Below are 12,732 nucleotides of genomic sequence, written 5' to 3' on the forward strand. Positions count from 1 at the left end.
GTATGTGTGTGTGTGTGTGTGTGTGTGTGTGTGTGTGTGTCCTCATCCTTCTCTGCCTCAGTCCCTTTATTTGTTCTGTGATTATGTTTGTATGAGAGAGTGAACATAGATGACAGTAGAAATGAAGAAGTGAGTGGTCCTTTAGGCCGTGATTAGGGGTAAAATTAAAGCGCTCACATTTTTGTATTTTTAATTTATTTATTTTCATTGGTGAAAGTGGTACTGCAGCCTACACAGGGGAGGAATAGACTGGTATAGACCACGCCCATTTCCGCCAATAATTTTTTCCACAAAATATGCAAAACCAAGTTTTTTGAGCGCCCCCTAGGCTGTGAGTCCGATCTGCACGAAATCTTGCACGTGGAATCTATGGACCCTCATGATCAAAAGTTATTAAAAGAATTTTGATACAAGTTATAAAGGAACAACTTCCTGTAGGTTGCAGTAAAACAGGAAGTGATGCGATATCTCCACATAGGTTTGTCAGATTAACATGAACATGACCTGGGCCAGTACTTTCTGGTGCCCCACCGAGGCTCGGTGCAAAATTTGCTTCCAGTCGGCCACTAGGTGGCACTTTTGTTGCAAAATCATAAAATATTGCTAAAATAATTTTTCCTCACTGTCTTTGAACTGAATGTTCTCCAATCTCTGTGCTGATCTCCACCTGCAACTCGCATCACGCTCGTAGGACCGCAGCTCTGACTTGCACTGCCTCCGTCGGCCGCATAGTGCGATTAATACCTGCTTGCAGGTCTAGTTGTAACTTGAGCTGCTTTAATCGATGCTCGGCAACTAGGGGACAGACGAACTCCAAAACAAGCGGACAGACACACAACTGTGACATACTCACCTCATTAAGTTGTTATAAAGTTTTTTTTAACCTTTCACTGCTTTCTGTGTCTGTAAAAGTCTGAGGGACAAAAATAGAATTTTACAAAATGAGGGGGACATGTCCTTCCATTCCTGGTGGAAATTACAATGCAATTAATAGTTATTATCAAAGGTTGGTAGATGTGGCAAATCATGTTTAATCTAAATGTTTATTGATTGGTATGGTACCTATCTGACCAGGCAGAGTTGAAGTTTGATTTGTGACCTATACAACTGCACTCAATTAAAACCTAAGCACAAGTATTTAGGGCTGCAACTATTTTCATTATCAATTAATCTAGCGATTATTTTCTTGAGTAATTCTTTTGAAAGAAGAAGATCAAAGGTTTCTAGATCCCAGTGTTATGTTTTTCAATTACTTGTTTTGTCTGATCAATAGTCTATAACCACAACATTTTTAATTTAGAATCATATAAATCAGAGGAAAGAGTACGGTCTAGACCTGCCCTATAGGAAAACCCTGACCCTGTTATGAATTGGCGCTATATAAATAAAATTGAATTGAATTGAATTGAAAGCTTGAACCAGAGAATGTTTGGCAGTTTTGCTTGATAAATGACTTAAATGAATCGATTATCAAAATGGTTGCAAATTATTTTTCAGCTAATCGTTGCAGCTCTACAAGTATTATTATTATTAAGCTTTAACTGACTCCTTCCTTCTCTTCTCCTTCCAGATTAAACAGTTTGAGCGGCTAGAGCAGGAAGTCAGCCGGCCAATCAACAACGACATGACGGGCTGGGTCCCGTCCCCGCACCACCCTCTGGCCAACCACCTGGCCCAGAATGGTTCTGGAGGCCTCACCTCCTCCAAACTGTGCCACGGCGACCGGCAGCTCCTCCTCTTCTACCAGGAGCAATGCGAGCAGAACGTCACCACTGTGACCAATGCCATCGATGCCTTCTTCACCGCTGTCAACTCCAACCAGCCACCCAAGATCTTTGTGGCGCACAGTAAGTTTGTCATCCTTAGCGCGCACAAGCTGGTGTTCATCGGCGACACGCTGTCGCGCCAGGCCAAGTCTCCTGAGGTGAGGGCCCGGGTGGCCCAGAGCAGCAACACCCTCTGTGAAAAACTCAAAGACATCGTGATCAGTACGAAGACAGCGGCGCTTCAGTATCCTTCCCCTGGAGCTGCCAGAGAGATGACTGAGAGGGTGAGGGAGCTGGCAGGGTGTACGCAGCAGTTCAGGATGGTGCTGGGACAGCTGCTGGTGATGTAGGGGAGGGGGACCAAACAGTAACACAAACTGAGATGTCCCAGGAACATGGGGCAGTTATCTTCCCTGTTACAAGGGGTGGATGACCCTGTACACCCCTGCAGCACAAGGTAGGAGGATCTGGAGCACAGAGTGCTGCGGGAAACCCTGTACACCCTTCCAGTGTGAGGCTGGAGACCCTGCGTGCCTCGACAGGGTGAGGCTTTCCATCCCTTACGCTCCTGACCTGTAGCATGGGAATCCCTGTGTGGCCCTGGATCCTGGGGGTCTGGGAACAGGGTTACTGACCTCACATCCTCCTCCCTCCCTACCTTGCCTTTCACTGGGACCGTTCTTCCCTCATCTCTCCTTCCTCTGCGTTCTTTTTATTCTAGACAAACTAAAAGGAAAATTTTATCTTCAGTGGGCTGGGCCAATGGTTGTAAAATAATCACTGTAAATATTTAAGTTACCTATTTAGTCAGAAAACCAGAACTAAGAAAGACTTAAGAATTTCCAGTATATAAATATAAATATATGGTTCTTTTTTTTGAAGAAAGAAAAGATGAAAACACAAGTGTAGTTTTTAGACAATATCAATAATTGTTATTATTATTGCTATACCATATAATTATGACTGATTCTTGATCCTTGTATCATTATTGTTATGGATGTGTAAATTCCAGATATGTATGACTGTATGTTGTAGTACATCTATGCTCTTCTCCATCCCTGACAAAGGCACACTTTCCAAGAAAACACTGGAGCACACACCCATCTTTAAACTTCACCTGATGACAAACTGACAGTTCTACACGCTGCCATGTTGCCTCTGTGTTAGAGCTGTACATTACCGTTGTGGCTTGATAAGTTGTCCACACTGATTTCAGTCGACCAGTGCAGGCAATGATGCTGCCAAAAGTTGTCCACGTAACTGTACAGTTCCAGTACTGCAGTTATTAAAGATGAACTCAGTGCTATCTCAGTTGCTTTTTTGGAAAACTATACGTAGGTTGTTTTGTAAGAGGCATGTATTAAAGAAAAGGCGTGTAAAAGGTTAAAAACTACAAATTAAATTAAACCTGCTTTTATTGTTTTCTCTGACACTGTGATCTGGTGTGTTTTTGAAATATTCAGAAATGATGTGAAATGGCAATGAATCATAGTAGAATCGCCTGAAGACACTGTGAAGGGCATTTGCACAGACGTCTGTGTTTCGCCCTCATTTCCTAAACTAATGCAAACGATTATCTCAAGATACTGTGAAACCTCTCAATGCTGAGTAGCTATCAGTCTACTGCATTTGCTTTCAGAATGTTATCAAATTTCTATTGCAGCAAGAGAAGATAAAGAAAACCGTATCAAGGAATGACAAAATGACACCAAATTATTTTGATGTGGATTCATAGTCTGAAATGACTGTTTTTGGTGACATGTGGTTGGTAACTTACAGTGGAACTCACAATTCTCTATACAAGTTCACTTTTTCAAAACTCGTCACACAATTCTCTTTACTGACATGCAGCACAGCACAACAGTTCATCTCATCCAAAATGCACAAATGCAACCAAAACACATTGCTTCTACAGCTCAGGATCAACTTGTGTACCCAAACACTGAAAACATTTGTCTGCCAACAGTAACACTTTGTCATTCATTATATATTGACCATAAAAATCACTAACAACATGTAGCATTACAAATAGTGTCACTATTGTCTTTGTAAAAGTATATTTTATTTATTTATGTAGCATAAACCAAGATACCATTACAACAAAAATAAGGTCACTTCTTTATTGCATGGATTGTGCTTCTTTATAGTAAATGTTTTTTTGCCATTTTTACAGAGAGTAATTCCAAGTGCACAAAATGAAACTAAAGTAATTTAGTATTTTTTTTATTATTTATTTAAAATTTTACATATTCACTATACATACTTGTATAAGTCAAGTCAATTTTATTTATATATCTCAATATCACAAATTTGCCTCAGGAGGCTTTAAGATATAAGCTACAGATATAGAAATACAACAGTGGTAGACAACCCTGTCTTCTGCTTCTGGAAGTTCTCATCCACACCTTGTGTCCTCTCTTGCAATACACCTGGGAAAGACTATTTTTACAAACCTGATCCATCCCTGGTAATCTGGTAATGTCCAGACATCCAGCATTCATTATGTCCCAGAGGGACATCTGATCATGTGGTCATAAACTTTCCACCTCCATGAGGAAAGGATTTCCTCTGTGGGGTTGAGGAATGGAAAGTTAGGTTTTGAAAGTAAATGTAGTGAAAGTATGAAAATGAATGTAATTTGGCAATAGTATGTAAAAGTGCGAAATGGAGAGTAAATTCAGAGTTTGTAAATGGAGAGTTTTGGTGGTGGCTGAGTTTGAGTGAGAAAACAGTTCATGACATTTGAAAGATCTAGACATTGAATGCATTTTGTGTAAAAGCAATGAAAAGTGATCCACAGCTTAATCCACATTGACTTCTGTTGTACTGACTGTGTGAAGAGTTTTGAAAAAGTGAATTCGTATAGAGAAAAGTGACTTGTGAAAAACTGTAAACATGGACCAGGTACATTCAAACAGGATTACAGGAAAACTGCAGCTTATTACAAATTGGGTTTAATTTTTGGTTATGACAACATCCAAGCAACACAACCAGTCAGACAGTCAACGGGTTAGTCAGTTATCTATTTGGAAGAGAAAACATAGGTGAACAGTAAAATTATTACCCAAACTGTCCACTGTAAATATCTATCACAGTTCATGGGGACGTCATGAGCTATAAATCACAGGAGGTGCCCAGCGGACATTAGTGCTGTGACAAGACTGCACACAGGATACAGGATTTTGACACAGGCCAGCTTTAGCTATAGTTAGTAAAAAAAAAAATGGAGACATGGCTGCCATGCTGACTTTGTTTACTAGTGGGAAACATCTGGCAGTTCAAATATGTCACCACCAGTGCTAAAATTGTATTTTACCACCAACATTTTAGCTTACACTGTGCTTACTGGCTGAAATTAATATTTGTCAAAGTTAATATACAAGAACAAAGTTAACATACTAGACCTAAAACTACTGGTAACTACTATTGACATGCTGAGCAAGCTACAGTACAGGGGTAGTGCAGATTTACTGCAGAATCTTTAATACAATTAAAGTTTCATTAATCTGGTTTTTGTTTTTAGCCTCTTGGAATCGCCACAACAAATCGCACATTAGACATATTTTGGCCTTATAAAGTTCTTATGGCTAACGTGTTAGCAGTTGCCTATTTACACATCCAGCAGACACAGAGAAACATTAGCATTCATCTGGAGTTATGTTTGTGTTCACCTGATGAATGTAAGTCCAATATTCAAGGTTCATGGTATATTTATTTGGCATTCTACAACACAGTGCACAATGAAATTAAAGTTGTAGTTGCCCTTCACGCTACACACACAGAACATAAATACAAATATTTAAAATTAGAATAGAATAAAAATAAAAAACATTATATAAGGTTACTTATATACGTATATTATACAAAGGTATGGTAATGTGCAAAACCAGCATAACAGAAAGTTCCATGTCATTTATTTATGGTGGAGTGCGGAGGATGAAGTGGAGTTGAGGAGTCTCACAGCCTGAGGAAAGAAGCTGCTCTGTAGTCTGGTGGTACAACAGCGGATACTTCTGTATATCTTTCCAGGCGGCAGCAGGGTGAACAGGCTGTGGCTGGGGTGGTTGTTGTCTTTTAGTATCCTTTGGGGTCTTTGCAGGCACCTCACCTCTCCGATATCACTGATGCTTGGTAGATGGGTACCAATGATCCTGTCCTTGGCTGTGCACATCCCATGCCAGTTTGTAAAGTTTTCAGTCAGGATGCTTTCTATTCCTCCTCTGTAAAAGTTAACAAGAACTTGGCACAGGAATTTTCCCATCTTAAGTTTCCTTAAGAAATACAGACGTTTCTGAGCTTTCTTTACCAGCATGGAGATGTGTGATGTACATGACAAGTTATCTGTGATGCTGATTCTCAGGAACTGATGTAGACAGGAGTGTATGTCTTTGCCTCCTTTTTCCTAAAATCACTGATCAGCTCCTTGGTTTTGCTCACGTTTAGCAGTAGGTTGTTCTCTGTGCACACTCTGCAAGATTGTTGATTTCCTCCTGATATGAAGTCTCATCATTGTTTGTAATCCGGCTGATGATGGTGGTGTCGTCCGCAAACTTCACAACAGAGTTGTCTCCATGATGGGGATTGCAGTCATGGGTGTACAGCGTGAACAGGAGGGTACTGAGCACACAGCCCTGGGGGGCTCTGGTGTTCAGCACTAGAGTGGAGGAGTTGTGACGGCCAATCCAAACTGTCTGGGGTCTGTTTGTGAGGAAGTCCAATATCCAATTACAGAGTGTGGTACTCAAGACCAGAGTGCTTAGTTTGTCAATCGGTTTCATGGGGGAGATTGTGTTGAATGCTGAGCTGAAATCAACAAGCAGCATTCCGATGTAGGTGTTGCTATTTTAAAGGTGTGTGAAGACTGAGTGGAGGGCAGTGGAGATGGCATCCTCTGTGGATCTCTGTGAACCAGTTTTTCAAAGCACTTCATAAGAATGGAGGTGAGTGGCACAGGGCGGTAGTCGTTTAAACTAGACACTGCAGACCTTTTTAGGTACAGGGACAATGGTGGTTGTCTTGAACCAGCGTGCAGAATTAGATTTATTATTAGCTGTCCATGTGGATGAGCCAGGCAGGGAAGAATTTTGGTTCCAATTGGAGAAAAGTCCTTGCTGTGCAGTCTGGTTGTGCAGATAGAGGAACTGCTCGCTCTGTCTGATGGTGTTCTCAAAGTTAGTTCTTAAAGTTAGCTGGCAGACTTTGTGTAGTAGTCGTTGGCCCAACTAAGTATTGTTGCAGAAATCTTATGCAGGCCCTTGCATCGCTGCTGTAAGAGAGAGTTTGGTTCTGCTGTGTGTCTGCTCCAAGCAGATTACACGGTGGTGGCAGCTGCTGTTGAGCAGCAATGCTGTAGACGAAGCCAGGAGGAAAAGAGCGAGGGAGACTGCTGCTTTTGAAGAGTTCCTGGAGTGAGAACAATGGCTGCTGACTGATTTATTGACCTGGTGACATCGTGGGTCACAGCTCAGACTGACCAATGGTAGCTGGAAGCTAATAAAAGTTCGGTTAAAGTCCCACAAATGAATGAATTCAAATGGTGGAGTGCCAGTGGTCCCAACAGTGGGATGTGTCAAGAATAACTATCGATGAAGCAATCAGCATGGGACTGCACTACATCCTGCAGCACCTCGACTCTCCAGGGACATTCGCAAGGATCCTGTTTGTGGACTTCAGCTCGGCGTTCAACACCATTATCCCAGACATCCTTCACACAGATCATCGGTGCCGACCTGCCCTCCATGCTGGACTTACACATGTCCAGAGTCAGGAAATGAGCAGGAAACATCACTGCAGACACCCTGGACACAACCTGTTCCAACTTCTCCCCTCTGGTAGGCACTACAGAGCCAAAACAACCAGACACAAGAACAGTTTCTATCCACAAGCCATCACTGATGAACACTTAACAACAGTCACAGTGTCATGAACAATCCCTGTTCAATAACCCTGTGACACAAACATTCATACCTGTAAATTTAGCTCATTGTTTATGTAAATATTATCACTTTTTAAATCTACACACACTGTACACACTGTCACATCCACCTACCTCATGTACATAAAGCAACCTGTTACATTATCATATTTATTTCAGCACCATTTGCACTCCGCACCATTCAATTCAATTTCATTTATATAGCGCCAATTCATAACAGAAGTTATCTCATTGCACTTTTCCTATAGAGCAGGTCTAGACCTTACTCTTTATAAAATTAATTACAGAGACCCAACAAATCTAATTGTCTTACTGTTTACACAGATCTATACAGACACAAAGTATATTTCAATTTAATTGAAATTTAATTTAGATATAATATGAAAAAAAAAATCTGCTCTATTCAAATCTGTCGTTTGTTCGTTGTCATGCATTTCTGGTGGGGGGGCTCTCAGATGGGAGCCAGCTCCCATCGTTCACTTAAAGGAGCCAGCTCGTTAGTGACCGACACATCACTGCTTAATACATATTTCTTAAGATAATGAAGTTGAAGTTTTCTTTTCCCTCGCCTAAAGTCCGTTCACAATTTAACCTTTTTCCAAGCAAGTTTTTTAATGCCTCAGTATTAAACAGAGGAGTTATTTCTTTTGACTTTTATATTTTTGTAGCTTCGAGATTTTTACACACATCATTTCTTTTTTAAGCCACCCTGAACCACTGGAAGCCAGCCAACTTTAAAAAGCCAAACCCTTCTAAAAGAAGCCTAGACAACATCTGTGTTCTAACACAACAAATATTAGAACCAAAGAAACTTTAAATCCTGCATCTCCCAGAGAACTGTGCCAGCAGTGCCTTGGCATGGACCTTTGCCGTTGGCCCTGAAACGAGACCACCAGACCGGCCAGGAGACCTCATCAGCTCGGTGACCAACCGCTTTCTCTGAGTCACCTGAGAGCTACCTACTGGGCTCCTAAATCACAGAGTCTGACTCACAGGCAGACCACCCGCAACTTCCTTTGCACAGCAGATTCAGCACTGCCATGCTTGTATCAGTTACTTCCTAGGCTGCTCACACACACGGAAATGACAGCAATTTTTTTTTAACTTACACCACGTTGGAAAGCCAGCAGAAACGCCTCATCTTTGCCAGCACTTCACAAAAGTAAGCTAAACCACGGTTTTTCTGTGATAAAGAGTTGTTGTCGAGTAAAATATTTTAATTCCTATTTAGAGAAGCCCTAGCATGACATTAGAGTCTTGCAGTCGATCACATACTTCGCTTCACTATTACCAATAATATCAGGTGTATTTCATCACTTAATATCTGCAATTTCATCTGTTCTGTTTGTTTATTTCCTTTATCATATAACTTATTAATCCTTCATTTACTCAGTTATAAATAAATAAATGTCCTCATTTAATCAGTAAGAAGTTGTCTGTGTCTTTTCTTTGAAGCAGAAGACATGGTCAATCTTTGGAAAATAATTCAATCCTTCTTAAGAGACTGATCAATTTAATGGTCGAATTTTAATTAATTTGGTTTTGTTTTCCCGATTTGATTTGATTATTAAGCAATTTCTGAAGAAATTGCGGTGTGAATGCTGGCTGTTGAGAAGCTGACGCTAAACTGAATTGCTGGCTTTAAAATTTGAGTAATACCAATAATGTATGAAACATGGAATATTTTAAGTTTTGTTGAAAAGCTGATGCTAATGTTGGGACTCCACATATTAATTAATTCATTTGGGTGATTGTTAACTGAACTTTTGTTAGGAGACTGCATTCACTCTACAAGCGGACACTGTACAGCAAAAGACACTTCCACAGCGGAACCACAATTCTTCCAAGCTTGGATCGTCTACAACAGACTGACCACCAGCTAACAGCAGCACCAAAGCCACCTCTCTTTCCCTCCCACAGACGGGTAACATAACAACTGGGCATAACATTGAATAACATGTGACGTTACTGATGTGTTTTCATTGAGGTTTTACTGTTGTGATCTTTTCCATGGTTAACGTGAGGTTATTCTTGTAACCGTAGTTCTCAGCCACCACTGAGTCTTTGCATGCTAACTAACTCATTTTAACTTGAAAAAAAAAAAAAATCACATGTACGTAAGTATTCACAGCCTTTGCTCAATACTTTGTTGAAGCACCTTTGGCACCAATTACAGCCTCAAATCTTTTTGAGTATGATGCTACAAGCTTGGCACACCTATTTTTGGGTAGTTTCTCCCATTCTTCTTTGCAGGACCTCTCAATTAAATCAGGTTGGGTGGGGAGTGTCCGTGCACAACCGTTTTCAGATCTCTCCATAGATGTTCAATCAGGTTCAAGTCTGGGCTCTGGCTGGGCCACTCAAGGACATTCACAGAGGTGTCCCGTAGCCACTCCTTTGTTATCTTGGCTGTGTGCTTAGGGTTGTTGTCCTGTTGTACGATGAACCTTTGCCCCAGTCTGAGGTCCAGAGCGCTCTGGAGCAGATTTACATCAAAGATGTCTCTGTACATTGCTGCATTCATCTTTCCCTCGATCCTGACTAGTCTCCCAGTTCCTGCCGCTGAAAAGCATCCCCACAGCATGATGCTGCCACCACCATGCTTCACTGTAGGGATGGTATTGGCCAGGTGATGAGCGGTGCCTGGTTTCCTTCAGACATGAAGCTTGCCATTCAGGCCAAAGAGTTCAATCTTTGTTTCATCAGACCAGAGAATTTAGTTTCTCATGGTCTGAGAGTCCTTCAGGTGCCTTTTGGCAAACTCCAGGCAGGCTGTCATTTGCCTTTTACCATACAGGCCTGATTGGTGGAGTGCTGCAGAGATGGTTGTTCTTCTGGAAGGTTCTCCTCTCTCCAAAGAGAAATGCTGGAGCTCTGTCAGAGTGACCATCGGGTTCTTGGTCACCTCCCTGACTAAGGCTCTTCTTCCCCGATCGCTCAGTTTGGCCAGGTGGCCAGCTCTAGGAAGAGTCCTGGTGGTTCCAAACTTCTTCTGTTTACGGATAATGGAGGCCACTGTGCTCATTGGGACCTTCAATGCTGGAAAAAATTTTCTGTACCCTTCCCCAGATGTGTGCCTCAATACAATCCTGTCTCGGCGGTCTACAGACAATTCCTTGGACTTGATGGCTTGGTATGTGCTCTGACATGCACTGTTAACTGTGGGACCTTATATAGACCGGTGTGTACCTTTCCAAATCATGTCCAATCAACTGAATTTATCACAGGTTAACTCCAATCATCTCAAGTATGATCAGTGGAAACAGGATGCACCTGAGCTCAATTTTGAGTGTCATGGCAAAGGCTGTGAATACTTATGTAAATGAAATTTTTTCGTTTTTTATTTTTAATTATTTTGCAAAGATTTCAAACAAACTTCTTTCACGTTGTCATTATGGGGTATTGTTTGTAGAATTTTGAGGAAAAAAATTAATTTAATCCATTATGGAATAAGGCTGTAACATAACGAGTGAAAAAGTGAAGCACTGTGAATACTTTCCGGATGCACTGTATCTGTGACTAAAGAATTTATTCTGTTGCTCTTCTTAAAATGTTGTTTTCATCTCCTCAACCTCCTCTCTTTCATTCTTCACCATCAGTGGCAACCAAGTAATGAGAGGACAACAATTAACTAAATCAAGTTATAATCATTTGGGATTAAAATCACCCATTCCACTTGCCTGCAGACAGCAGATATTTGTGCCAGCAGTTGCCAGATTTGAACTGCACAAATTTTTAATTGTGCATCATGCTCTGAAACTGAATTTCATTGAATTAAATCTCTATTCTATCATCTGAATTTTGAAAATGAATTGAGTTTGATCAAATTTCAATTTGATTCCAGTCTTTGTACTGGACTGTATGATATTGCAAGGAGTCTTTAAGTAATTCTGACACAGACGTACTGTATATGAGATATGGAGAGACCCTAACTTAACCATTCATTGGGGTCACATAAAAGGTGCTTTTTTGATCATGAGTGGGATGGTCTGTGGCAGTGTGTTCAAAAAATACACCACTTTCACTACTGGCATTTTAAAAACCAAAACAAAAAACTTCTCTCCTCCTACTCCTCTTTAAACCAATACAATGTCATTTGTCAGAGCAAAAGGGGCACAAAATGTATAGACCAACAAAGCAAGGGAAAAGGAGAGCTGTTTCCCAGTTGCATACTATATACTACCTGTGTTTTGAGTATGAAGTGTGTTCCTGGTGGAAAATTAATAAAGTATAGTTGATGCTAGATTAACAACTAATGCTGATTACAATTGTGAGTGTGATGATGCACACTGTTATCCTACAATGGAATACAGCAGAAATGGAGGAGCTGTTCACACCTAGTAAACATTTTTTCAAGTTTTAAAAGTGGCAGTCGTATTCACAGTTTGACATCAGCACTTGTTCATTTGTTACCATAAAACAATAAAATGGTACTTTAATTTCTTGTGTACCAGCTGCCAGTGTAAGATCAGCATCTATTGCATTGTGAACTATTTAGGTTGGATAAGCAACTTGACAAAGTTGGCAACTTCCCTGGAGCCTCACCGGTCTGTCTCTGGTAGATACTTTGTAGTAATTTGTTTGCAAATTTATTTGGTAGTATGCGGCAGCAAAGCACAATATAAACGGAAATGGTGACTAAAACTAAAACTTACCAACACTCTCTTCTAAAGGCTGTAATCTCTGCTGTCTAAAAACTTCTACAGCAGTCACTCCTCTCTGTCCTGCTGTTATTACAGACATGTCAGAGCTAACCGCAACCCCTCAACTCACTTCTTTTGTTGAGCTGTGACGTTTAGCCCGCAAACATCTAGGGCTTACGGGAAATGTTTTTCCTTATAGGAAACATCCATCCATCCATCCATTTTCTACCGCTTGGTCCCGTTAGGGGTCGCGGGTGACTGGAGCCTATCCCAGTGACTTTGGGCCTTAGGCAGGGTACACCCTGGACAGTGGCCCTTATAGGAAACATTATATTAGATAATTTTTCAAAACACTATTGGGCTTATCTAAACATGTGAAGTGAGCCAC

The 12,732-nt window shown here is 40.9% G+C and overlaps 1 protein-coding gene across 5 annotated transcripts in view; it reads left to right on the forward strand.

Annotated features, from left to right (window-relative positions):
- bcar1 (BCAR1 scaffold protein, Cas family member) overlaps positions 1-3,196 on the forward strand; it is a 141,288-nt gene extending 138,092 nt beyond the window's left edge. For all 5 annotated transcript variants that reach the window (XM_044192502.1, XM_044192505.1, XM_044192503.1 and 2 more), the window contains one exon: positions 1,571-3,196. In XM_044192502.1, coding sequence (XP_044048437.1) covers positions 1,571-2,116 — 546 coding nt within the window. In that variant the 3' untranslated portion in view covers positions 2,117-3,196. The remainder of the gene's footprint in view (positions 1-1,570) is intronic.
- Positions 3,197-12,732: the final 9,536 nt, after the last annotated feature.

Source organism: Siniperca chuatsi, linkage group LG4 (genome assembly GCF_020085105.1).
Source record: "Siniperca chuatsi isolate FFG_IHB_CAS linkage group LG4, ASM2008510v1, whole genome shotgun sequence".
NCBI lineage: Eukaryota > Metazoa > Chordata > Actinopteri > Centrarchiformes > Sinipercidae > Siniperca > Siniperca chuatsi.